The 25190-nt window shown below is 53.4% G+C and overlaps 10 protein-coding genes across 10 annotated transcripts; 4 read left to right on the top strand and 6 right to left on the bottom strand.

The window, feature by feature from the left end:
- Positions 1 to 615: 615 nt before the first annotated feature.
- Positions 616 to 3555, top strand: LAESUDRAFT_737928 (uncharacterized protein; the record flags this gene model as incomplete). The annotated part of the gene is made up of 7 exons (XM_040910831.1): positions 616 to 1140; positions 1194 to 1402; positions 1453 to 2685; positions 2741 to 2858; positions 2912 to 3112; positions 3166 to 3393; positions 3451 to 3555. 7 exons carry the CDS (start codon positions 616 to 618, stop codon positions 3553 to 3555), a joined length of 2619 nt encoding a protein of 872 aa, XP_040762248.1.
- Positions 3556 to 4207: 652 nt separating this feature from the next.
- LAESUDRAFT_715551 (uncharacterized protein) lies at positions 4208 to 4914 on the bottom strand (the record flags this gene model as incomplete). Its single annotated transcript, XM_040907159.1, has 3 exons — positions 4208 to 4369; positions 4420 to 4483; positions 4553 to 4914. 3 exons carry the CDS (start codon positions 4912 to 4914, stop codon positions 4208 to 4210), a joined length of 588 nt encoding a protein of 195 aa, XP_040762247.1.
- Positions 4915 to 7347: 2433 nt separating this feature from the next.
- Positions 7348 to 8021, bottom strand: LAESUDRAFT_298470 (uncharacterized protein). Its single transcript, XM_040901881.1, has 3 exons — positions 7927 to 8021; positions 7762 to 7879; positions 7348 to 7700 (listed from the first exon to the last, which is right to left on the bottom strand). The coding sequence occupies exons 2-3, from the start codon at positions 7827 to 7829 to the stop codon at positions 7466 to 7468; spliced, it is 303 nt and encodes a 100-aa protein (XP_040762246.1). The 5' UTR covers positions 7830 to 7879; positions 7927 to 8021; the 3' UTR covers positions 7348 to 7465.
- A 280-nt stretch (positions 8022 to 8301) lies between these two features.
- On the top strand, positions 8302 to 10141 carry LAESUDRAFT_727983 (uncharacterized protein). Its single transcript, XM_040909335.1, has 8 exons — positions 8302 to 8437; positions 8497 to 8587; positions 8637 to 8822; positions 8883 to 9098; positions 9160 to 9282; positions 9334 to 9519; positions 9575 to 9901; positions 9953 to 10141. The coding sequence occupies exons 2-8, from the start codon at positions 8528 to 8530 to the stop codon at positions 10052 to 10054; spliced, it is 1200 nt and encodes a 399-aa protein (XP_040762245.1). The 5' UTR covers positions 8302 to 8437; positions 8497 to 8527; the 3' UTR covers positions 10055 to 10141.
- A 270-nt stretch (positions 10142 to 10411) lies between these two features.
- On the top strand, positions 10412 to 12870 carry LAESUDRAFT_657714 (uncharacterized protein; the record flags this gene model as incomplete). Its single annotated transcript, XM_040904703.1, has 15 exons — positions 10412 to 10501; positions 10558 to 10622; positions 10692 to 10721; positions 10773 to 10985; positions 11046 to 11131; positions 11180 to 11285; positions 11347 to 11538; positions 11601 to 11814; positions 11869 to 11904; positions 11968 to 11972; positions 12026 to 12092; positions 12147 to 12284; positions 12335 to 12438; positions 12495 to 12553; positions 12620 to 12870. The coding sequence occupies 15 exons, from the start codon at positions 10412 to 10414 to the stop codon at positions 12868 to 12870; spliced, it is 1656 nt and encodes a 551-aa protein (XP_040762244.1).
- A 59-nt stretch (positions 12871 to 12929) lies between these two features.
- LAESUDRAFT_761068 (bifunctional 6-phosphofructo-2-kinase/fructose-2,6-bisphosphate 2-phosphatase) lies at positions 12930 to 14857 on the bottom strand (the record flags this gene model as incomplete). The annotated part of the gene is made up of 10 exons (XM_040912854.1): positions 12930 to 13255; positions 13309 to 13561; positions 13614 to 13769; positions 13824 to 13886; positions 13942 to 13962; positions 14016 to 14039; positions 14095 to 14211; positions 14263 to 14330; positions 14383 to 14568; positions 14632 to 14857. 10 exons carry the CDS (start codon positions 14855 to 14857, stop codon positions 12930 to 12932), a joined length of 1440 nt encoding a protein of 479 aa, XP_040762243.1.
- A 49-nt stretch (positions 14858 to 14906) lies between these two features.
- On the bottom strand, positions 14907 to 17599 carry LAESUDRAFT_297916 (MFS general substrate transporter). Its single transcript, XM_040901880.1, has 11 exons — positions 16859 to 17599; positions 16758 to 16802; positions 16647 to 16706; positions 16581 to 16593; positions 16345 to 16527; positions 16137 to 16280; positions 15929 to 16069; positions 15795 to 15872; positions 15701 to 15744; positions 15298 to 15644; positions 14907 to 15233 (listed from the first exon to the last, which is right to left on the bottom strand). Exons 1-11 carry the CDS (start codon positions 17465 to 17467, stop codon positions 15164 to 15166), a joined length of 1734 nt encoding a protein of 577 aa, XP_040762242.1. The 5' UTR covers positions 17468 to 17599; the 3' UTR covers positions 14907 to 15163.
- A 709-nt stretch (positions 17600 to 18308) lies between these two features.
- LAESUDRAFT_715547 (uncharacterized protein) lies at positions 18309 to 19241 on the top strand (the record flags this gene model as incomplete). Its single annotated transcript, XM_040907158.1, has 4 exons — positions 18309 to 18521; positions 18594 to 18747; positions 18801 to 19026; positions 19082 to 19241. 4 exons carry the CDS (start codon positions 18309 to 18311, stop codon positions 19239 to 19241), a joined length of 753 nt encoding a protein of 250 aa, XP_040762241.1.
- Positions 19242 to 19646: 405 nt separating this feature from the next.
- Positions 19647 to 20381, bottom strand: LAESUDRAFT_737920 (uncharacterized protein; the record flags this gene model as incomplete). The annotated part of the gene is made up of 5 exons (XM_040910830.1): positions 19647 to 19770; positions 19841 to 19961; positions 20019 to 20079; positions 20141 to 20258; positions 20341 to 20381. The coding sequence occupies 5 exons, from the start codon at positions 20379 to 20381 to the stop codon at positions 19647 to 19649; spliced, it is 465 nt and encodes a 154-aa protein (XP_040762240.1).
- A 2003-nt stretch (positions 20382 to 22384) lies between these two features.
- On the bottom strand, positions 22385 to 24830 carry LAESUDRAFT_744299 (uncharacterized protein). The gene is made up of 4 exons (XM_040911302.1): positions 24476 to 24830; positions 24250 to 24346; positions 23310 to 24200; positions 22385 to 23250 (listed from the first exon to the last, which is right to left on the bottom strand). Exons 1-4 carry the CDS (start codon positions 24692 to 24694, stop codon positions 22709 to 22711), a joined length of 1749 nt encoding a protein of 582 aa, XP_040762239.1. The 5' UTR covers positions 24695 to 24830; the 3' UTR covers positions 22385 to 22708.
- Between the last annotated feature and the right edge of the window lie 360 nt (positions 24831 to 25190).

The following is a 25190-nucleotide window of genomic DNA, read 5'->3' as shown; positions in this document are numbered from 1 at the left end:
AAGTACCGAAGTAATGAGAAATTTCGTTGCACACGATGCGTCATGCGTGACATGATGCGCCTGTAGGAATGTCGGAATAAGTTACCCCGCCACACGAAGTGAAAAAGCCCGAATCACCTTTCTGGATAGTGTGAGCCATGGCAACGTTCGCTTGTGATCCTAGCCAACCTGGCTAACGCAGCTGCGAGTTCTGGTACACAAGTTCACCCGATTACTGGCGACCGACTGGTGGCCGGGCCAGCCAGCCAAGCGCACGGCACTTTTTCGTCCAAGGAATGCAGTGAATGAATATGTCGTTCGTCGTCCACACACAGGTTTGATGTCAAAACATGATATGGATCGAAGTACGGGTCAGAGTTGGTGGACTACAGCCTTGAGCTGGGTTTGAAATTCATCAATATTGTTGAAGCCATCACGTGCCCAGTAGCCACCGCGCCTTGTTGTGCTCGAGCCGCGTGCAACTCGTTCCTCTCCGGCCACATCTGTCACGCGCATTTACCGCGAAACTCTCCGTAGACGACTTGTACTTGTTGCCAGAAGCTTTGTTCCACTGACAGCTTTATATCGCAATTCCTCTGCGCATTTTTCGCTGACCTATACCCCGGGCGTCCCGACATGGCACGTTTCAGAGCAGTTGTCGATTACTCGGCATCCGATTCTGAAGAGGAGCAGCAAGTGGCCGCGAACCTTCAGCCAGAGCCTGAAGAAGCCTCACCCGCAGATGACCTCAACGCGGTCGCCGTCAGGAAAGGGAAAGAGAAAGCATCGGCGCCCGTAGGTGAAAGGGAGGAAGGCCGAGCGAAGGAGGCTGAGATGCAGGTGGAGCATCAGAGGGTCCGTAAAGAACATGACAAGCATCGCAAGCGTGACAAGGGGAAGGGCAAGGCTGGCTCGTCGAGGCAGTCACCCCCATCAACTCACAAGCCGCATCGCAATGCCACCGTAATTTCCTATGCTGACGAGACCGGCTCAAGACCGCCGAAGGTGTCGGTGATGCAGACATCCCTCTTCCGCGCACCGGAAGAGGACTCTATGCTGTCTGAATACTCAGCGTTATCGGACGAGGCGACGTCTCCTGCGCGAATTGGGAAACACGGCAGGGATATAGACGGTGAAGGCCAGCATGAGGAGCCACGGAAGGTACGTTATGTCCTGCAATTATATGGCCAGTTTGTCATTGGCACTCCACATAGAGAGTCTCCTTTGATGAAGAACTTCACCTCTTACCTCGCCAGCCATCAAGAAAATATGCTCGTGTCGAGGGCTCTGCTTCTGCAGTATATGGTAATGAGAGTGAACTCATTGATGCTGGATTGTCTCTTGGACGCTCGTTTCGTGTTGGCTGGGGACCTGGAGGAGTGCTTGTATATTCGGGCGCTCTCTGTGGTCCAACTACCAAAGTGTGAGTGCCCCTGCGTGTCTGCTCAGGCATGCGACTCAGCTGCTTTTCAGAAACACGACCGCCAATACATCCACCGTGCAAAAGTGCGTCGTGCCTCTGGTGTCCAGCGCCACAGCCGAGGCGGCCGAGCGGGCGTCAAAACTGCTTTCCCATCATCTCAAATTCACGCCTATCGAGTCAGACACAAATGGCCTACCATGTGCAAGACCTTCAAGCGTTTTGACGTTCGCATCCTTCGCTGCGCAGTTTCCATCGACGGACCGCTCGTTCGAAGCCAGCCTTTTCCGCCTAGGTCACGCGCTCTTCGATCCATTAGACCTGCATCTAGCCGAGTCTGTACCCGTTGATGTCGGCAAGCGCGTGGAGATTTTAAAGCGCAAAGCTGCGCTGGCCGACTGGCTGCAGAAGTATATATCAACTTCCATCAATGCGGCCATTCGTAACAGTCCCGGGGCGGACTGGGCGGCGAGTGTGTTCACTCTACTGTCCGGAAACCAGGTCGAGAGAGCTTGCGAGATGGCGATGGACACTGGCAACGTCAAAGTCGCCTCGCTGATTGCAGAATGCCCCGGGGATGCAACGTTCAGGTCAGACTTGCGTGCGGAGTTGGATGTGTGGCGCGAAGCTCGCACTGACGCTCATATGAGCGAGAACACGCGCAAGATTTACGCGATTCTCGCCGGTATTGTAGACAAGTTGGAAGGTTCGAAGGGCACCGGCATCGAAAGGTGCCCCGATATCCAGATTGCGAAGGATCTCAGTTGGAAGCAAACGTTTGGGCTTCATCTTTGGTTTGGACAGCCGGTGGAGTCACCAGTAGCCTCGGCGCTGGAATCGTACGACGCTCACTGGAAGGTGGCATCTTCAGGCGCTGCTCCACCCATGCCATGGTATACAGAACCATTGGTCAGAAGCCAGCAGGCAGGACACCCCTCGTGGACTCTGTCGTCGGCTGCCGAGCCGCCTGATGCGCTGTACTCCCTCATCAAACTCTATGCCGATTCTTCGTGCAAGCTTTCGAGCATTCTCGATCCCCGCTCGTTCAGCGAGTCCCCCGTGGACTACCGCCTCGCATGGCACCTCTATGTCATCCTCGCTCGCTGTCTGCGCGTTCGCGACCTAAATGGTCGCGGCCATGCTGCTGGAAGTGGCAGTCAGGATACGTCGGAAGGCCATAGCGCTAACGCTGAAATTTTGGCGAGCAGTTACGCACTGCAGCTCGAGGAGGCCGGCATGATCCAGGAGGCGGTATTTGTTCTTCTGCACATCGAGTCATCCACAGAGTGAGTGTATGTGGGTTTTTGATGCTTCCCATCATTAATGGGCGCCTTGTCTTAGGAGGGTTAAGGCCATCAAAGAATTGTTGAACCGATGCGCTGGAAAGTTGGACCAGTGGATGGCTCGTGGGCTCGAAGGCAGCCTCAAAATCCCCAAGGCGTGGGTTCATGAAGCGAAGGTTAGCACTCAATCGAAGTTATGTTCCTCTCATGCTTATTATCTACGGTCCAGGCCATATATGCTCTGGACTCAGGCGAAGTCTATGATGCCTACAGGCAGTACCTCGAGGCTGGTTTATACGATGAAGCACATCGTTTGGCGGTTTCCGAATTGGCTCCCGATGCTGTCGTTCGTGGCGACATCGACTTGCTGAAAACATTGGTCGAGCCGTTCAAGGACCGCCCTGTTAGCGGCTGGCTTGCCGGAGGGAAGGTGCGCACTGCTCTAACAATACACTGTCAATCATACCCACAACGAATCAATAGGTATACATGGATTATGTCGACGTCATGATACGTTTGCCAGAGTCTTCCATTGGAGAAACAAACCTTGATGCCGCGGAACTGACTCAACTAACGCGCAGCATTTCCATACTGCTCAGACAGTTGCCGGATCTACTTCATGATTGGTCGAACCTGAATCAAGTTGTTGCGCTGGAAGAGATGACGAGGCAGTTGACCACGCGGCTTAATCGTATCAACCCTATTGCTGTCGTACGTCTTCTTGTCTGCGTATATGTGTTATGCGGCTGATTATCGTTCCCTCCACAGTACCGATCGAAAGTTCAAACGCCGTTGATGGACGGAGGATCTCGGTTGCGCAACCTTCGGCGTGCGGCGTTTGAGAAGTTCCTGACAGCCGTTGAGGTGGCTTGAACTTCTAGATTTGGCGTATCCATCTGATCGTTAGAAGCCCGAATGCCCACCCCTTAATTATACCCTCGTCTGGGAACGTCTCGTGGCACATCCACGTGTATACTGACCTCTGTACCTTCGAATTCTTACGGAATTACCGACGCCTAGCGGAGCGTCGTCTGCTTCCTTGGTTCATGCGGTCCAGATGTGTACCAATGAATTTCTCATTCCATATGCTGCGTCTTCGCCCGCTTGCTAGGTGCGTCTCGCTTAGCCGGACTGAATAGGTTGACTGGCTGTACTTTCTTACGAAATATCGTGTGAGGGACGGACTTGGCTTGGTAGAATCCGATGGTCAACAGATGTCGCGATGAGTTGTCAACGAACGATAGGCTGAGCGTCTTTCATTTACGTATGGTGGAACACGAGGGCCTCTGCTTCGGCGTTGCGCGGCTTGTCGCCGACCGCTGCGGTCTCCTTCCAGCTCTCCCTTGCATCCAGTACACGGGCGGATTAAAGCGGCAAAGACTAAGTGTACATACATCACATATAAATAGGTGCGAAGAAGGCAAATGGCGTTAGGTGAAATGAGTCTACAGTAGGGAGGTAGAGTCCAGGCCGCCGGAGCTAGCAACAATCAGATGAAGATGCTTTACATATGCCGGTATGAGCCTCAGTCGATGTTGTGTCCACAGATGAATAAGACAGTGGCGACTATAGCCGGCTCTAGCAGACCCAGCTGCATTGCTTCTGGAGTCATCTCCAGCAAAACCATGCTTTGTGCTCTTGCAATCCGAGCGAGTACTCGTGGTGCAGTCGACTGGACCTTGTGGAGCTTTAAGGTTCGTTTAGCTTCGGATCTTCGCGCATAGGATATTGACTTACGCATATGAAGCCGTCAATAGGTGACCAGGCATACTGGGCTCCGTTGCACTTCATGATTCTTTGGCTGACATCACCATCGCATCAGAGAGCAGTTCTAGCTGTGTAAACGGAATAACGCAGAAGCCAGGCTTACCTTTTATCCGCAGAAAGCCTGAGCCAGTCGCGCGCGCGCTGTTTTGCAGTAGCCGTGCGGATTTCCACCGAAGCGTAGGGCTGCCAATACACCATGGCGACGTTGCGATTTTCGTTGTCCTTCCACATGGTCGAGGCTGGGGCTCCCGTGTCGGTGACGACTCGGTAGGTAACACGGTCTTGGGGGCCAAGAACAGTGCAATTGAGGATGGTCGTATTAAAGTTCACGAATTTGAACGACGAGCTGTCTGGCTGGATCGACCTAGGCATCGTACTGGATATGGGGACGGACGGAAGTGCCCCGAAAATCGACGGTGCACCTCCTGCCTGCCAGCCGCTCTGGGAGAATGGATTGGTGTTCATTGTGGTGTTTTGAGGCTTTGGTGCTGAAGACGATGTCTGCGAAGGTGAGATTGTGCATTCCACTCGTGCTTCGTCCAACACATTTTATACGGTCCATCTTTCGAGGGCGCATAGTGGGCGCAATCACTGCCGCCGCTGAAGATCTAGGAACACCGGTAGCATGCGGTATCTGAGCCTCGGGAGGCAGTCCAGGAAGGAGAATAATCCAAGATGTGCGGCAATTGGGTTTCAAAAGATGGAGGCGGAATGGGAAGTTTCATGTCAGAGAGCCCAATCGTTAAAACAGATCTTGATCTGAGATAGATTCCTATTAAACAAATCGGGACTGACTCCATGCAAGAAAAGACAGCTACTCGATCGGGCCGAGTTTGCCCGCACCATCGACTTGCTAACCTTTTCATCTTCGCGGGAGGCTTGTGGCTGGATATATTGTCATCAAGTGCATAATAATGTCAAGTGAGATTCAGCGTCCTATTCTCAGTCTGTAGTGGTCGACATATAAACTCAGACGCATCTGCCACATGCATACGCCCCTAGCATGTGGAGATACTCGGTCCACAAATAGGGGGAAGGCCTCGGAGGCCTGCAGGCTGGGGCTTCGATCATCGTCTACAGTCTACACCGCCGACTTGTGATGCAACTGATGGACGGAGGCGCACGGATCAAAAAGGGAATCCTTGTATTTTAAGACCGGGAGTGCGCCCCAAAGGTGAAGCATCCGGGCAAAGTTCTGCTCGGCCTCTATGGTGTTTCGGGAGGCGGGTGATGCGTAACGACTGGTTGTAGTTATCTTAACAGCCTTTCGAGGGCAATGACGCCTGCCATTTTCAACATACTGCGCGGTTGCTCGCGCGGCTTGTGGATAGTGATCGGACCAAAGTTGCTTACTAGCAGCGGGGCGCATGCAGGCCATAATATCGCTCCGATGGACTCTGAGTAGGCCCATGGCCTCGTCAACCGAAAGCGCGCGGATATTCTCTCCGATGACTCACACATAACGAGTACTTTGGACCAGTGAATGTGAACGTTACATCCGAGTCTCACCTGTCTCCATCGAACCGAGATCCGGATGAGACGAGTCATGGCTGAACGCTGCACTCACGTACTTGCGAGCTGAAACCGTGGCCGTCATAATACACCAAACCGCATGAACGTCGAGAGCTGCGGTGCCGTTCGACGGCCGTAGTTGTTGAGAGACCGTGTGCGCGCCATTGACAAATCGAACTTTACCAGACAGGCCGCTGGCTCGTTTGTCATTATGACGCAGCGCTATTGATGTTGGAGTAGGCCCGATGCAATTGCCGCTTGACGAAAGCATCTGGCTACGCTAGAGGAACAGACTCCGAAATGTTACGTGCAATCCTGTCGCAACAATAGACACTCTGAGCTCTGTCTCATGGAGGCCGTAAAACGCCGTTGAGGTAACTGTCGTTCTGAAACCTGAATACTCGAGTTACTTTGAATCCTGAGTGGTCACCATCTTACCGAGATTGAATGAAACATGCCACTGATATCCCCTCCTATGGCCGCCTAGAAGGGGTTCCCTGCCATCTCATTAGAAAATGCTGCGATCGCGCCGCAGGATTGCGGTTGTCGAGGGAACGGTGGATGCAAAAAAACGTCGGCGCGAAGGCAACATCCGTAGGAGCGGAACAGGATCGCATAGGGCGTAACACACCGTTCAGCAGAGAGCCTGTATGGCATGTAAGCTGTAGATCTCCATTCCTCTGGCACGATGAGGTGGGGCATCGCACTAGGCCCAGAAAAAGCCCTTCATACGGGTGGCCTACAGAGACTGCTCTGCACATGAGATGTCTGGCAGCATTTACGAGAATCCTACACAAGGGTGGGCCGCAAACATCAGTAACGGCAAGTCCGCCGATTGATGACTTACGTCCAATGTGGGGCAATCGTGCGTTCCGATGAGCTCGGACCGTGACATCTCCTACCCATTTAACAGCACGTAAGAGAGGCACGAGGCTGAAAGTGGCTCTTCAAAATAATAACCGACTACCACGAGGGACGAACAGAGCCAGCCGGACGGTAGAAACCCCGGAAGTGAGGGCAAGAGACCAGTCGCCAAATTCAGTGTACACAGCGTATGAGAAAGAGCCGATGTCCGCAGTAGAAGGAGTCTGGCTGAAGTCAGCGATAGCACCACAAGAAACAGTGATCGGATCGCAGCTCAGAATGACGCGGACAGGGGACGGGAAGCTGAAGAACTAGAGGCGGAGCGACGAGAACGCTCTTCCGTAGTACAGGCTCACACAGCATCTGAAGGGAGTTGCGGGTACACGGAAACGATGCTCTGTTCATCAGCTGATTACAGCAATCCTATGGTGCTGATGCGCCGGCATCATTTCCCAGCAAGTGCGCTCCGCTTATTTGTTTCATGATTATCGTATTGGCTGACCTGCGAATAGTTCGGGGTAGAGGGGGGAAGGCGCGAAACGCGCTCTGACGCCGCGGCGGAGGACAGTTGATATCGCGTGAGCGTGCTTGGACAGAAGGCCGCGAGCATCTGATTGATGGTCCCTGCAGAGCAACGCCATCAATGATCGCAACGTAGCTCCGTTTCCGGACCTCTCCATGGTCTTCGAATGATCGATAATGCAGATTGGGGGAAGTCTAAGCAGGCGCTTGAGGCTGATAATAATTGTATTTGCGGAAATAGCGACCCACGAGGCTTGCCTGCATGACAAGAAGTCTTGTGGAGCCTACTGCAATAGCAGCTCATCTCGTCATCGAGACTGAGCGGAAGGAAGTATGTTAAGCGCTGATGAGACCTATGTGGAGCAGACGTGCTTGTGAGTCTCATGTACACTGCCAGCAATTGCATTAACGTACGATTGTTCATCATAGCACTTCTGATTCATTGTCCATATATCTACCCGCGTTAATTGGGTGGCATGCATAGAATACGTAGGCAAGCTCGACAGCGTGCTTGCTGGGGTTCGTCACCGACCTGAAGGAGCTCGTGAAAGGGGGAACGGCTGTTAATGAGTTAATTACCATGATCAAGTACGAGCGCGCCACCTGCAATGGATACTGCACAGATTCAAATCTATCGATTCTTCCGCGACGCTCGGGCTTCCCGCTGCTGCAAGACCCAGACAACGTAATGCCCGACAGCTCGGGATACCCGCCGTTGTCTGAACAATTATGTATTCCGGTATCGGGGATTCCGCTAAACTCGCCTGACGGGGAATAGGAGGTTCGCGCCGCCGGAGAGGAGGCACTGTGAGCGAGGCATCAGACGACCTCCAACCCGACGACGTGGCAGTTCAACCCAGAGCAGAGAAATATCGAATTAAAGTGCGCCTCAGGAAATAACATGTACTTAGGCGCCCGCCGTGAAACACACTGCTTCGGCCACAGCTGGGCGCTTATGCAACTCACGCTCAAGCGACGAGCATTTCAGATATTTGGAATTTCTTCCCAGCTTTGCTTCACGCAGTAAACGACGCTCCAAATTTAGAAGCGAGACTTACATATCTCACAGGTTTCAGGTGCTCTCTTAACGGTACGTCAGGTCCTAAGAGGCACGGAATGATTACACATCTCGTTTAACATCGTCAGTAGATTGTGTCATCTCCGCGCCTAGTCTCAAACAATGAGCACCACCAGAGTCAACGTCGAAGGGATTATGTTATTCGAGCAGCCTTTTGCAAGAGTGCGCTCCCCATGTCGTTGTCCATCAGCTGCTCAACCCGTTGCTTTAGGTTCCGTATGAGAGCTATCGCAAAGTCTTTCGGACGTCACTAAAACATATCGAGAAGGAGCTCGGAACGGTACAGATCTCATCGAGTGAGCTGGCCACAAGAAGCAAGGCCGGGAATAGTGACACTGAGGACACGTTGAAGGCGGTCGAAGGCATGATCACGCGAGTGGAAAACCTGAAGCGCAAGGTACAGTTGTGATGGGGATTTTGACGTAGAGACACTGAGCTTCATAATTTTGCTTTGTAGCTGTCGGATCTCCAGAGCTCTGCGGGAACTCCCACACTGGGCGTCATGCGAGAACGCCTGCAGCATCTCGCTTCGGTCGAGGGGATGCAGTCGACTCACGATCCTGCCTTCGATCGCTGGGCAGATACACGTCTTGACCGCTGGCTCGTTGACTGGTCGCTTCGACATGGAAAAGAGAAGACTGCCAGAATGATGGCGCAAGAACGTGGCATCGAGGCACGTCCATCCTCACCCCGATGCATATTAATCTGCACTTACGCCACTGCATGTACTGTAGAGACTTGTTGATATCGATCTTTTCTCTGACATATGTCGGATTGAAGAGGCACTCAAGCACCAAAGCTGCACCGAAGCCTTGGCATGGTGCAGCGAGAACAAGTCGGCACTCCGCAAGCTGAAGGTATGCTCATCGCCTCGGATCTACGCATCACAGAGCTCACTATTAAAACAGAACACACTGGAGTTCGACCTTAGGCTACAAGAGCACATTGAGCTAGCTAGAGCTGGCAAGAAGATGGAAGCAATTGAATATTCCAAGAAATATCTACTCCAATGGCAAGAGACACATCTTGCCCAAATACAGCAAGCTTCTGCTCTTCTTTGTTTTTCTCCCACGACGACGTGTGGACCATACAAGGTACGTCGTTCTTATTACCAATCCGTTTGAAGGAACCCACGGGCACGGGTTTCAGCGATTGTACGACCCCTCGCGCTGGGCGACACTAGTGCAATCCTTCCGTCTGGCAATATACAATCTTAGCACTCTCCCTACTGAACCGCTGCTACATCTCGCCATGTACGCCGGTCTTGCATCGTTAAAGCTTCCCGCTTGCTATGACCCGGACACGAAGAACGTGGACTGCCCTGTTTGTGATCCCGACCTGGGAAAGCTTGCGGAAGAAGTGCCCTTCAGCCATCATGTGAACTCAACTATCGTCTGTCGGCTCAGTGGAAAGATCATGGACGGGAACAATCCGCCGATGGCGTTCCCAGTCAATGGACATGTGTATTCCAAGGAGGTGAGTCATAGTCCTCCAACTTTGTTTTCTCCTCTCTGATTGAGTTTATAGGCACTGGAGGAGATGGCTTTGGAGAATGATGGTATCGTTATCGACCCCTGGACGAAGGAAAAATGCAACTTCTCCGAGTTGCGCAAAGTATTCGTCTCATGACATTCATGACCTGGATATTGGCATCACTCCATGTATAGTATGTGTATTCTGGATGGCAATGATGTGTATTTCTACCTTCAGCACGACAAAGAGGGCTACGCTGCGTTATCAAGCTTATCGGTATCAGCGTCGCTACCGCTATTCAAAGTGGCATCACATCGTCGAATAAGCGATCGCAGGCGAGCTTTGACGCTGGCATATCTCCTTCAAGTCACGTTTGAGCTTCTATCTCTTCGATGAGCTGGTGCTAGCGGAGCTATTCCACTGAAGACTGACGGATGGAAGGCGGAATGAAATACTATATCTTCGCGTGCTGTCGCGTTGCAGGGTTACCAGAGATCTCCTACAACCATGTCCATGACCACAAGGATTTCACGAAGAGCATGGCTGCGCAAGCTGGAAGTGCAGCATGAGGAGGGTTTGACGTATAAGGAGTCGTTCTTGCAGGTAAGCACGCATAACGGACCTTGTGTGACTCAAGATCTAACTGTCTCTCCCCGCAGAACGATGATCTCTATCCTGTACCAAAAGACAAGCAGATGTGGGGCACTTGGAACTTTGTTGCCTTGTATGTGTCGCTCCATTCTGGTAATCGCGTGTGTACTGTTGTTTAGAATCTGACAGCGGTACTATACAGCTGGATCGCTGATAGTTTCAATATCAACACGTCAGTTCTGTCACGTGTATTTGTGTTACTCCCGCTGATCGCCCGTCGCAGTTGGGACATCGCATCTTCTATGATAGAGCTGGGCCTGTCTTGGTGGCAAGCCTGGATCTGCGTCTGGATAGGCTATGGAGTCGTCGCTCCGTTCATTGTCCTAAATGCGCGGCCAGGCGCCAAGTTCCACATCACATTCCCCGTTGTGGCTCGTGCCAGCTTTGGACTGTGGGGAAGCCTGTGGTGTGTTTTCAACAGGGCGGCTATGGCATGGTGAGTCAGCTTCGTTTTGCATCGTGATTGCGATTAGGGTTCACTCCTTGTGATGAACAGCGTGTGGTATGGTGTACAAGCCAGCATTGGAGGCACCTGCGTGTTAGTCATGTTGCGGGCCATGTGGCCAAATGTTAACAATATTCGTGAGTATACTTATCGCACGATGAATCAGTGCTAAAAACCGTGTGAAGCGAACTCCATGCCCGCATCCTCTGGCACCAACACTAGGGACTTCATGTGTTTCTTCCTTTTCTGGCTCATTTCATTGCCAGCTATATGGTTTCCAATCCACAAAATGTAATGTGGCATAACAGCAGAGGGCAAGACGAAGTATGAGCTCACAGACCTTGTTTTCTAGTCGGCACTTGTTTACGGTAAAGGCCATCGTAGCCCCAACTGCTGGCATTACGTTCTTCATTTGGTGCATTGTGAAAGCGCACGGCGTAGGACCCATCGTCCATCAGCCTGCTACAATCCATGGCTCAGCCTTAGGATGGGCCATGGTGAAGAGCCTCATGTCGTGCATCAGCAACATGGCTACCCTCGTTACGTCGGTCTTGTTTCCTCCTCCTCTCATCGCAATCGCATGTGCACTCACCCTTATCTCCTCAGCAATGCACCGGACTTTGCATCACGGTCGAGGAAGCCATCAGACGCCCTGCTTCCGCAGCTCTTCTCAGTTCCGATTACGTTTTCCATCGTCAGCTTCCTTGGAATAATTGTTAGCTCCTCGTCAGAGAAGTTGTTCGGCGAGACGATATGGTCCCCGATTACCCTCTTGGGGAGGTTTTTAGACAATGATCCATCACATGCCACGAGGTTTGGGGTACGTATCGTGGACAATCTGCGGATATGAATACTTTTACGCTGCTGTCTGCAGGTCTGGTTCATCGCTGCTGCGTTCATTATTGCTCAGGTAAGGGGAGATTCTTCGCGAGATACATAAAGAATTGAAGCTGAGGCTCACCTCATATCATAGCTTGGGTATGCATGCCTCAATACCTGGTATCATATCCAACACTGACATGCAATCCCAGTACCAATATCTCAGCAAACTCGATCAGCGCTGGATGTGACCTCACAGCATTGTTTCCTCGTTTCATCGTGCGCATTCATTCCTCCTATCGTTCCCACCCATACACTCATCCAACCTTGCAGAACATCCGACGGGGCGGCTATATCGCGGCTATTGTGGGACTATGCATGTGCCCATGGAATCTTCTCAAGGATAGCAATCAGTTCACAACCTATCTCTCGGCATATTCGGTCTTTCTGAGCTCGATTGCGGGCGTCATGGTCAGCGAGTCGTTCTCGGATACACAGCCTTTCTGATGCTCGCGATGCAGATCATGGACTACTATGTCATTCGCAAGGGCCACTATCGCGTCCGCGACTTGTACCATGTCGAGAAGGACGGCTGGTACTTCTATACATTCGGATTCAACTTCAGGTGAGCATCCTGGTTTCCTCCAAGTTGCAATAATGATCCTGATCCCTATAACGCAGAGCTTACGCGGCATACGTCGCAGGAATATTGATCAATGTCGTCGGCTTCGCTGGTGCCAGTTCGTCGTTCTATGATCGCTGGAATCCGGCACCTCGTTCACGTAATCCACATTTTTTTTTCGCAGCTGGACGCTATGTTCCACTGCCGGCCACACAGATCTATGACATGTCCTTCTTTACCGGCCTTGGCGTCTCAGCGGTAGTCTACTGGTCGCTCAACCTAGTCTTCCCTGCACGTGGCTCAAACAAACACTTCAAGGAAGTGGATATATCCGCCGAGACCGCTGTAGATGACAACCTGGAGGTTGAGGACGGGTACGAGAGGAAAGATGAGAAAGGCGATGTCATTACGAGCGTGAAGTCGGTGTCTGTGTGATCAACTGGTATGATACTTCCCCCAAAAAGAGATACAAATACAATGTTGCTTCTGGTTCCCTATGCAGTCTGCGCGATATCCGGTCTCCTCTTGCCCTTCGTGTCCTCGGCGTAGTTCTCGTAGAAGTTCTGCTCGTCAGTGCCCATGCCGTTCGTATCGCCGCTGCGCCCAGGCCCGTCCCAGAAATGATACGCCTGACTGTACACACCGTACGAGGTGGGCACGACCTCAAGCAAGTCTCCCCGGGCCACCTCAATCGCTGGAATCTCTGACGCAGGCAGGCCGATGAGGTACGCCAGGATGCATCGGATGACGGACGCGTGCCCGATGATGAGCAGATCCTCCCTTTGACGCTCCAGCTCGATGAGCGTCGGCTCCAAGCGGACTGTACGATGCCGTCAGCGCAGGGAAAGATGCTGTTGGCTAGACGGGACTCACCGCAGAGATCATGGTAGCTCTCGGCTCTTGGTGCCCTATATGCGTAGGGATCCCTGACGAAGCGCTCCCACTCGTCGGGATAGTACTTCCGGACCTCGTCAGGGCTCAAACCGTCCCACACACCTGGGTTAATCTCAGACATCTGCGGCCGCTCAATTACCTTGACCCTGGCTGGCGGTGATGGGTCATTGGGGCCTGTAGTCAAGAACGGCCATGCAGAGTGGTGGGATCGTCTGCGTGCGGACGTCCAGATCTATCACGTTTGTGAGCAAGTGTGACAGGGTGGAGTAGACCGCTTGACGCACAACGAGCCTGCGTGTCGTCGGGTCAATGCCTCTTGCTTCGAGAGATTTGGCGCGTCGCTCCAGCACAAACTCCTTCAGACGTTCGGCATACTCCCAACCAGCAGGAGAGAGGTCCGAATCGGCCTTGTAAGAGTGTTCAATCAAAGATTGTCCAGACTGTGCATGGTAGGATCAGCTGGGTCACAAAGTACTAGGCAGAAGGTACCGTACGCGAGCGAAGTAGATTGTCCTGAATCGGTTGTGGATGTTCATTAGGAAGAAGACTATTCTTGACTGTTCATCCAAATTGTTTAGTAAGCGGCGATAAAATGTCAAATACGGCACTCACTTGCAGATAGCCACGGACGTTCTGTGCTGACATCATGAGAATCGATACGCTACCCACTCTAAGGAGGGACACACATTGATCATGATATGTTCCCCAACCTGCAGCGATCCCAAGTTATCAATAGAATCGAGCTCACACGAGCACATCACGTACGTTCTTGATGCGGATGAACGGATATGTTGTCTCCTCAACGGGCTCATAGTGTACTTCATGGTCCTTGATGCGTCGTAGGTAATCTTCCACGGCCTTCTCTGGATCCCATCCTCGATACTTGAACCAATATTTAATCGGGCATCAGAGGTACGGGATTACTCCACTCACGTCTGGAGAGGAGATTTTGACGCTCCTTATGTTCGACATGATGATCTCGTTATCATCGCACAACGACTCTGAACACGGCTGAGCAAGCCACAGCAACTGCAGATGAAGGCTTCGGCACACCTAGCATGATAACGTGTATCCCGGCGTTCGTGAACTTGTCCGCAATAGCCTGGCGGCGCTCTCTGGTCCCATTATTCGCATCATAAATGATCACCTGCCCTTGAGCGTTGAAGAACTCCCAAATCAGCTCTTCGCATCCGTCCGAGATCTTCTGGCGAAGAGCCACCGTCTCCGGGCTCTTCTCGCCTACTCATCGTCGCACGATCAGTCGGACCAGAAACCCTATCAAATCCAAAATAAACAACCTACCTAGCATGAAATAGTCCGGAGGCAAATTCTGCGCCCCGCCGAGGACCTTCCGGCGGTAGTCACCCAGCGAGGTAACTTGAGTCTTTACACCTGTCCAGCGTAGGTATCGTTCCAGTGCTCGGGAGATGTGCGTCTTCCCTCTCGCAGGAAGGCCAACTGTCAAAACCAGAATCTTTCCAGCATGAAAGAGCAGGCCAGAGTCCGTTGTATACAGTGGTGCGACCATGATGAAGCGAGGAAAGCAGGGCTAAGACACGCGCCGCATGCTTCCCAACTTCGCTGATAAGCACGATCTAATCTTATCAGGCAAACACTGATCTGAGCGCCACTGGCCACCGAAACTTCTACCATCACAAAGATCAATTTCGTACAATGACAACGGACAAACCATACTACAAGCTCTAACGTACATTCTGCTCTACAAACATGCTCTAAAAACAGGGACGAGATATGCAACCAAACACACAATCTAATAAGAAGGAACCAGAACAAAAGACCCAAAAGGATGAAGGCGGCAGGTGGGCCACACTTTTCACTCTATCCGACGGACCTTCGGGACGACCGCCCAAATGAGAATCATAGTTGACATCATCGACACAATGCTGCCAAAGCCATCACCAGTCAGTACTCCCAACCTCCACTCGTATAAATCATGGAATGACTCACAAAGGCTGCAACGACGCAATCCCAAACTTCGAGGAGAGCAGACCCGTGACGAACGGCAATACCGCCGAGCCTGCCTGCCCAACACCGCTAATGTAACCCAAACAGCCCGTGAGCAGGAACTTTGGGAGTATGGAAGTGGAGTGGTTCATCAGGATAGGGTAGATGGGACCCATGAGCAGGCCGACGAAGGCGACGGCAACGGCATTTTCGACGAGCGACGGGACCACCCAGACGGTGATTTCCAGGCTGATATGGATGATGTTGTTAGTCTGGGTCAGGCAGCGGGCGGATAAGGCATACCCGATGACAACGAGCGAGTAGTAAATGATGACCCATTTTTCTCCGAGCTGAGTAGCTCAACGTGAGTATGAGCCTCGGAGATGGTTCGTCACAGCGTAATTACCTTACGATTGAGCCACATAAGGGTGAGCCTCCCGAGCATCAGTCCTGAAACATCAATTCAATCTGTGTAACGCGGTCTGATACGAGCGACATACCACCAAAGAATCCAGATGAGATATACCCAGCACTCGCGTTTCCGTGACGTTCGTCCTCAATGAACGTGACAATCCAGCCTAACGACTCCCCATCAGTGCCTGCAACTCCGTCAAAGAGGAAGGATTCGGCCCACCTCCAATTGACACCTCCACTCCAACGTAAATCAGCGAGAAGATCGCCAGATAGTGCACCTCCTTGAGCCGCATAATCTGGTGATAGAGGTTCTCGCTCTGGCCCGGCTCGTCCGCTGCCTGTCCCGTCTCGGCCATGACCGCTGTTCAGCGTGGCGAGTCGTCAGCGATCAAAGTCCAACACCAATGAGGAATGAGCATCAGACGTACCATCATAATTCTTGAGTCGGAAGACGACAAGGAGAGCGATGAAGTTGGTGACAGCAATGCCCGCCGAGATCAGATAGTGGAACGACCAGTGCTGGGCCGTTGAGAACTGTGTCGCGACAAGCGGAGACACAAGTGCGCCGAGGCCTGCATCCGACATTTCGCCGTCTGAGCATACACCACCTCTGACTTTTGTGGACCGACCACGCACCATATGACGCGTGTAAGAAGCCAAACTTGACTCGAGCGTTCTCCTTGAGGCCGCCAACGTACCCATTTGCTTGGGCGTTCTGGAGCGAAATGCCGAATCCGGTGAAAATGAACGCAATGCACATGACAGGGAAGGGCCCGCCCGGCGCCATCATCGCGTATCCGATGAGTTGGACGAAGGCACCTGCGCAATGCGTCAGTGATGGGCCCCAATAACGGAATATGAATCAGACGAACCTAGCACCAGAGTCTATAGAGAGAGTTGTCAGAGGATATGCGCGAGAAAAGGCATATGGCAAATACCTTGCCCAAACCGAGCTTCTGATCCAGGTGGACATTCAGCACTGCGCCACTGAGGAAACCCTGCATGGACGTGTCAACCACGGACAGACGTATGCATATACCCTTACTTACGATGCAGTTGGTCACGAAAAGCAACGACACAATCGCGAAGCCAATCTACCACCCCTCTCATCAGCTGCAGCTCTAATCACGGAGACAGAAGGATCGCTTACATGATAGTAGCGCTCAATCCGCGGCAAGAGCGGGCCCGTCGAGCCGTCGTTCCAGCCCTCCAAAAAGAATGAATAGCACAGTGCGGCAAACTGAATGTTCGCGTTCCGCTTGAACGCAGCCTGCTGCGCAGGAGTCACCACGGGCGTCGTCGAGTCCGCATCCGTATACTGCAGGGATCCCGCATACGGGGACGGCGCGAGCTCCAGATCGCCCGCCTTCGGGATGGACGCATGGCTGCCTCTCCCAATACCAGTCGACACGCCCGTGACGTGCACGCTCTCCTTGTTGGGCTTGTGCTCTTGGATGGACGGAAGCACTGCGAGCTCGATCGCTTCACCCGCGGCGCCACCGGAGCCGGACGAGAACGAGCGCGTTCGTGCAAGCTCAGAGCGGCGGCGGATGCGCTCGGGCGCGGGAGAGAGCTCGAGCGAGGTGTAGGACGCGCTCGGATCGACGTCGAGTGCGGACTCGTGCAGGACGCTCGCGCGTCTGATGGCGTCGTTTTCCGCATGGAGCGCACGCAAGATCTCTGCCCGCCGCTCGGCGCCGCTGAGGCTTTCGGAAGAGGCTCGTGATGGTTTCCTGGAAGCGACCTCCGGGGTTGACATTGCGGGAGAGCTAGGGGCGAAGAGACGGGTGCTTGTGCTGAGGAGGAGGGGCGGGGCTTATATCCAAACGCAAAAAAAGTCCTGAGCCAGGGTCGATCTGCGGGCATAGTAAATAATGACGAGAACACATCATGAATCCCGTCCGCTTGCTCGTAACTCCGATGAGCGGTGGAGTGTGCGAGTGCCCAGAGCTTGTCTGTGACTGCGGGTCTCGGACCGCTTCCAGCTGATGACATCTGCGAATGGGCAGAGTGGCGGCGGACAATGGGCAGCGGCACCAGAGGTTATAGCTTCGAGCTCGGCATATTGAAGGTAATAATTGCTCCCATTCACCCTTCTCGTCGCAGAATGGCCATCCTGCTCTATACGAGTGCTTGCTCCTGTAACCGACGATCTTCACGCGACATCCACAAAATTTTCGTGCTTCCTCTTCGCATCACACGCGGCCGCGCGGAGCCTTCGGCAGAAAACAGAACGATCATGGGTCACAGACAGCAGCGAGTGATTGGCTTCAACTTCGAATTTGGAAGCCACGTTCTTGCTTTAATCGCCTCATTCCTATCTTCCCGTAATGAATACCACTGGGAGAACACGGCATGCATATGCAATATACCCACGGAGCTGGAAGAAAGACTAATGGAGTGGTCAATCGTTATTGATTGACTACGAAGAGGAAGACCACCAGCGTGGATATCCAGACCTCTAAGCGCCCGTCTGCAGATCCTGTCACGTGCATCTCTTCTACACCTGGGCGCTTACAACTCGAGCAAACGAGCAGTGTTGTCTCAGACACACACAGCCTGCCATCCGCCTCCATCTCTCTTCTCTCCAACTTCCAGCCATGCAGGTCCACTCTGCTCGCCTACACTCGTATCACAACGCAAAGAGCCAAATGCTCGGAAACAAGGCAGGACATGCGCCTCCCGCATGGCGCACGGCGCCTGTTCCCGGTATAGTGGGAGGGCCAGGGAAGCGCCCCGCTCCGCCTCCCGAGAAGGGCAGCAAGATCCTGCTGAGCAACCTACCGCCGGACGTGGGGGACAGCGAAGTTGAGGTGCGTGTCGCGCTTTGTGGGTCGTGAGCCGTGAGGCCGCGAGGATGGGAAGGTGCTGACGCGGGCCCGCAGATGCTCTTCACGAAGACGGTGGGCCCGGTCAGAGACACGTTCATCGTGTACAACTCGCAGGGACACTCGAAGGGCATGGCCGTCGTCACGTTCAAGCGCTCATCCGACGCGGCAATTGCGCGTGCCAAGTACCACCAAAAGATCGTCGACGGGCGTAGGTGGTTTTAGTCTTTGTGGTGGCGCTGGGTCGCTGAGCTCCGTATGCAGGTCGTCCGATCAAGATCGAAATTATTAGGGACGACGATGACGTCCCACAGCCGTCAAAGCCTCCATCGCTTCTCGAACGCCTCAGCCTGGCATTACCACCGCAAGTGCATGTGCAAGCAGCGAGGCCCTTCCCACCAGCAGGAGTTGTAGTGAAACAACCCGCGTATGCAGTAAAACAACCCGCGTATGCAGTGAAACAACCCGCGTACGCAGTAAAACAACCCGCGTATGCGCTCCTTCCTTCCCTTTGTCCTCCAGACGGCTCGCTCACCATGTTACAGACAACAAAGAAAATTACCAGCCCGGCCAGCTGCGAACCGGCCTGTCGCAATGAACATCAAGGCACGCGTGCGTCAGAAGAAGGGCCCGAGGCGCATCAAGAAGACCGTCGCGCAGCTCGATCAGGAGATGGAGGAGTACCGAGCGAGGGCGGAAACATAACATCGATCCGAGCTCTCTTTCATCATTTCCCGCCTCCCGGTCTTCATCTCGTGTTTTCCATTTCTGCCCCCTCACGGATTGCTACAAAGTATCACACTCACATCTGATCCACCCATCGTTCTGCACCTATCCCTTCCACTATCCTTCAGGGGGTCTCCGCTCTCCATTGTACGCATGTCGCTGCTCTGTACTCGCTCTCGCCTTTTCGCCCTTTCGCCCTCATTCCAATCACCATCCTGCTGTATACTGTCTCAGACACGCCAGTCTTTGCTTACTTTCTGGTATAATGGTAAAATATGAAATGATTGCAATGGCATATGCACAATCGATAGCTTCGGAGCATGACAGGGTATTCAAATTGAGCAAGAGATCCCGTGGATCTTACAATACATCACAAGCAGTGGCTCATTGCGTCTTTTGCCGCGCAAGCGCACTGGTCATGGCCACGGTCGCCTGCCACCAGAACGCCATCGTGAGGCCGACGATGCCGTGCAGCGTGCCCCAGACGACTTCGGGAGTGGCGCGATACCTACAGACGGGGCCTATCAGCACGTGCCTTCGCCTTCGCTCACAGAAAGGCTCAGTAGGAATGAACATACGACTCCGCAAAGGCCCCGAAGGAGTATGGGATAAAGCGTGGCGCGTTGAAGAGGATGGTGGAGCATGAGACGTGGTAGAAGCAGAGCCCCATGCCCAGCGCGCGTTTCCCTGGGAGGAACTCTGCGAGAGGCCGTCATGAGCGAATATGCAAAGATAGTAGAGAGATGGAAGGCCCACCAGGTAGAGCGAACACGAGCAGAGACGCGATGCAGAGGCCCGCCGCAAGTGCAGAGTACAGCTGTTGGGGTTCACCTCCAATCAGAATTATGCGGCATCCCGGTCATGAGACGGAGACGTGCCTTGATCACCACGAGCGTGGTATTCGTCATCTGAAGGAACGGCAGGGACGCGGGATTCCACAGGCCCTGCACCGCAAGCGGGGCTTCGAGCGCGATGTGCAGAAGAAAGACAACCGCACTGAGCACGAGAGGTTAATGTTCGTGGAAAATGGCATCGTCAGTGCCAGCAGCTCATGCGAGACTCTGTGTAAACCGCTCACAGAGGATGCCGTCCATTGAATCCTGGCTGTGGCTGCGACATGATGTGCGGTGGCGGAGGTGCAGTGCGCTGCTTATACGAAGTGGCTCTTGCAATCACCGACACAGAAGCTGCCCACGTCGTCCCCGATCCGTCGGCGTCGTTGGCGAGGATGAAAAGCAGAACGAACGTCGACGGACCTGATCGGTGACTGACAGCTCCATAAAGTGCTATCGCCTTGTTCGAAGGGGAACACTCCCGGGCCGGCCTCCACGCCACCGCCAAAGTCAATTCCCGCCTCACTTTTTCAAATATATAGTAATTTCCGCTGATTATTCCAAACAGTCTGCTCACCATCGTCGATGATCCCAAGCTAGTGAGTGGCTGTGAGAAAATGTACACAGGCTCTCTAGGGTAAGGAGCGCCATGTGCTGCATGTACGGTAGCGTTCGCACTTTGGAATCTACGGTCTGCTAAATTGTCTGTCCCAGTCGATACCACTGTCTTGTGCATGCATGTTGCCTATCATGGTCGCGAGTGTCACAACACGCAACCAATATTGCACTAGAGATGTCATCACTGTACTGACCAACGTCCGTACCGACTCTCATTACAGGATAGGTGTGAGAATTGAATCGAATAATTCTGCCTCTACCGTCAAGCCAGTGGGAAATGAGTCAAATGACTTGGAAAAGGCCTGTTTCGCTGCGCATAAACTTGTATCAGATCGTTTTTATTGACTCAATAAATGACAGGACGTCGCAGCAGCAGAAAACCAAAGAAAATCCGCAAGTTTCACACCTTTGTCGCACAGTAGGAATCAATACTTTCTTTGCAGTAGTCCAAGGCCTGTGTGCTAGTGGAACTGCAAGAGATATCGAAAACTAGAGAAAGGTGCGAGTTGCGTTTTTTCTCTGACTTTCCCTAGTTACGGCATCTAATCGCTTCTCGGTGGCAGTTTAATGCGAATTAATGCTCAGCCAATATGGGCCTTTTGAACGGCTGCATTACTATTCAATTCGGTTTTAATGCCTTTTCTGCAACGAGAATCGGTAATGTGCTATGTCATTGAAAGTTCCATGGGTGGTCTTGTCCGCAACGCTAACTGTCATCGTTTACAACCTTCCGCGTTGTCCAAATCTTGGCGACGACGGGTTCGCGGCTCCGCACGCGAAACACGATACGACCTACGAATAGTACATGCACCGTACGAAATCGAACAGATGTGAGAAAGCGGGATCGGAGGTCATGACTCCTCTCGACGCTAGCAATACGTGCTGGCAATTAACGATGACGATGGCTGTTCACAAGAAATCATCACGGCAGGAGTCGCACCGCATCCTGCTCGAAACTCGTCTCAAATCCCGGACAATGCACCGGATGTGACAACTTGAAGTAATTATTCTCCCCTCTCCTGCGATCCAGTCTTGGCCCGCTCGCAGAAGACCTTTGAGTGCCATCAATGTCTGGTGCGCCCGATTCAGCAAACAGGCACTGGACGCTCTCCCTCCTTTTGTAATTTTGAGAAGCCGGGTGGCTGACCAGAGGCGCAATTCATGAACGCTCTCCTCCGTCTTCGTCCTTCACTGGATGCCCCGTACTACACGCTACCCGGTGTTTTCCGCCAAAGCTGACATTTGACATCCCTCTTCCTCGGTCGGTGACTGCACGTTTTCGTTCCGGAAAGTCATATGGCCCTCGATGCATCTCCTGCTAGACCTGTTGGAGAAGGAAGAATGACCTAAGGTAGAGGCTGAATGGCGGAGGCGAACTGGTATATCGGACGGAGCGGCAAAGAAAAAAAAAGCGATTGATTATGATTGGACGGGAGAAGCTGGGGATGTGCGCCATCTTGCGCAATGCAGATTAGTATCGCTTGGCCTGGCAGGCCTGCTGGTGGTCCGACTAATCATTGAGCCTGAGCATGATCGTCAATTGGTGGAATCGTGGTAGCCAAGTTTATCAGATGCTTCGGCATTTTAATCCAGGCGCCCCACTTTCTTGATCTAACGCCAATCCACTATTCGTACCTTCCCATCATATTGCATAATGGAACAGCTGAGCTGCATAGATGGGATGAATATTATCGTTATTACTTAGACACAATTAACGTGAAAACCTGCACTATGATCATGCTCCTCCAGGAACACTCTACGCGACTATGTCGGTATGAAATGCCATCCAATGCTGATCAGGCTGCATATCAGAAGGACTCGGAAGTAGGGTTAACCAATATACACCGGCAAGCTCGACGTTCGAGTCTCTCAACCAGTGAAAAGGCAGCCGGGTATATCTAATGATACATGCATAGTCGCGTCTATGGAAAAGATACTATTACCCAAGTTCACGAAACCCGCAGAACAGTCAATAAAACAATCGCCAACTTCGGGCTACGGCTCTTCGCCCTCGCCTTCCGCCCCCTCCCTATCTTCCCCTTCCGCCGCCGACGCGTTCATCGAGTAGCCCATCTGTCCCTTCCCAAACAGCCCGCCCATCGTCGCCTCCACCGCATCTAAATCCTTCTCCAGATCCACCTCACCAGCCTCCTCGGGTCCAGCGAGCACCCTCAGCCTCGCCATCTCGATCCTGAGCCGTTCGATCTCCTCATCGCGCCTCTCCACGCGCCCTTTGAGCACCCTTATGTAATCATTCCCGCACCGCAACAGCTGCAGCTTGCTCACGCCACGGTTCGGGCCCTCCACGTTGCCCTTCGGCGGCCCCCGTGGCGGCATCGCACCTGGGAGCAGCGGCTCGTCCGGGAAGCCTTCTTCGGAGGGCAGGGGTATTGGTGGCAGGAGTAGCCGCAGGTCGTCGAATGACGTTTTGAGCGAGTCACGCCTCTTTTGCTCGGCGGCCTTGTGCGAGGTTTTGCGGAAGGGCTCCGCGACCGAACAGGGTGATGTATTGCCCGCTGTTACTGGAGCATTACCGGCTAAAAATGCATTAGCTCAACAGGGCTCGACGTATGCCTAATGCTGACGCTGAACTTACCCGGAAGAATCGGCTTCAATACCGGGCTAACTAGTGGTACAGATCCGGGTTTTTCGCCCGCCTTCGTTGCCTTATGTGGCTCCCCAGCCGCACCTGACTTTCCCCTCGACGACCCCTCCTTCTTCTTCGACCCTGTAGAATCCTGCGCACCCTGAGGCGGCACAAGCCCGCTACTCACGCTCAGTCTGCCTAGGTTCATGATACTCGCGGGTGTGACGGGCATGATGCTGACGGACGGCGGCGCGTTCGCCTGCGCAGACACAGATGGTGGGAGCTGCGCAGGAGGCGGCATCGGGGGCAGCTCGATAGGCGATGGCGAGTCGCCCGGGATGTCTCCCATGTTCACACCGGGGGCAATTGGACGCGCCAGCGCAGGAAATAGCGGTGTCGAGTTCGCGGACCGCGTCCCTCGCAATGCAGCCTTCTTCTGACTTGCATTCGTACTGCAACCAGCGCCAGAATTAGCCCTTGGGCTTATGCGCACGGAGGACTGCCGCTTCCGCGAGGGTTTCGACAGCGCAGACTCGTCGCCGCTCGAGGATGCGTTCCGGCGCTTGCTCCCTGTACCAGTGTTGCTGCTGCTGGGGCGCGAAGGCACGGCCTGGGACGCCGGATGTGTATACGCACCGAGCCATGGACTCGTTAGCGGGGAGATGTCGCTGAAGTCGAGCTCCGCGGACGAAGGCAGCGAGAGCGGCGGGCTTGCTTGAAAGGCTATATGCGCAGGCGCTGAATGCGGCGTCGGGGGTATCATGTGCGAGGGTATGTAGTCCGAGAGCACCTGACCTGGCGGAAGCTGCTGGCTTTGGGGGACGCTGGAGAGGGTGCCGCCGCTTGTTTGTATGAGCATCGGAGAGACAAAGTCCGGGCTTGGGTGAGTGGTTGAGGGCGCTGCAAAATTGTCGGCGTAAGGTTCGATACAGGTAGCTGAGCCACGTACATGGAGTAGGAAGTCCATATTGTTGCTGCTGCTGCTGGTCCCTCTGGCGGTCCGCAAGCAGCGTTGCAAACGAGTTCTGACTGCTGAGGAGCTCAAGCTGGAGTACAGGATAGTAGGTCAGTTGGGGCGATTCGTGACGGGCGAGGCAAGCAAAGATGATGCGGTCGCGGTTTACGCAACGTAGTGTGAAGGGGCAGAGTGCGAGGCAGGAGCGGGGGCGACTCACCTGCTGCTGGAAGATCTGATTTTGAAGTTGCTGCAGCTGCTGGAGCTGGGCAAGCCGCATCTGCTGCTCGAGAAGTGCCTGAGGTGCAGCCGGTATCGTCTGTGGTTGTTGCTGCTGCTGTTGCAAGGAGCTATCCATGGGTCCGGAGGACATCAAGTCTCGAAAGATGTCCATATTGAGCTGCATGTTGCCGGCGGATGGCATGGACGCGAAGTTCATAACTGGGGCACGAAGGGCACCAGCGCATAACAGCACGACCGCGCCGCGTCGAGCTGTAGGAGGACGCCGAGCGAGCGACTCTCGTCGCTGTAGTTTGGGACGTCGCTGTAGTTTGGGATAGTGAGCACACCCACCCGACTTCCTTTTTCGGGTGGGGTCAGATAAGATGGAATAACGCTCGGGACATGCCGCATGGCCGTACCTGGACTGATTTTGGCCTCAAGTGATTTTTCATGATTTGGTATCCCCCCTCACCATTGAATCCGACTACTCGGAGATGTTATCCTAAGAACGCTGCCATCCAAGGAGTTCCGTGGCATTTTGTAACTAAAAGGATGTATGGTCGAAGAAGATGAGAGTGATTTACTGGTCACAGGAGATGGCATTTCGCCATCTATGACTTCTTTGCGAACGACAATTGGGCATAAATTGATTCCAAACCTGATTTACATACCAATTAGGTGATTGAAAATTGTGTTTGGACGAAAAGAGTAGT

The sequence above is a fragment of the Laetiporus sulphureus genome (genome assembly GCF_001632365.1).
Source record: "Laetiporus sulphureus 93-53 unplaced genomic scaffold LAESUscaffold_32, whole genome shotgun sequence".
Taxonomy (NCBI): domain Eukaryota; kingdom Fungi; phylum Basidiomycota; class Agaricomycetes; order Polyporales; family Laetiporaceae; genus Laetiporus; species Laetiporus sulphureus.
This window is presented reverse-complemented; position numbering and strand designations above follow the sequence as displayed.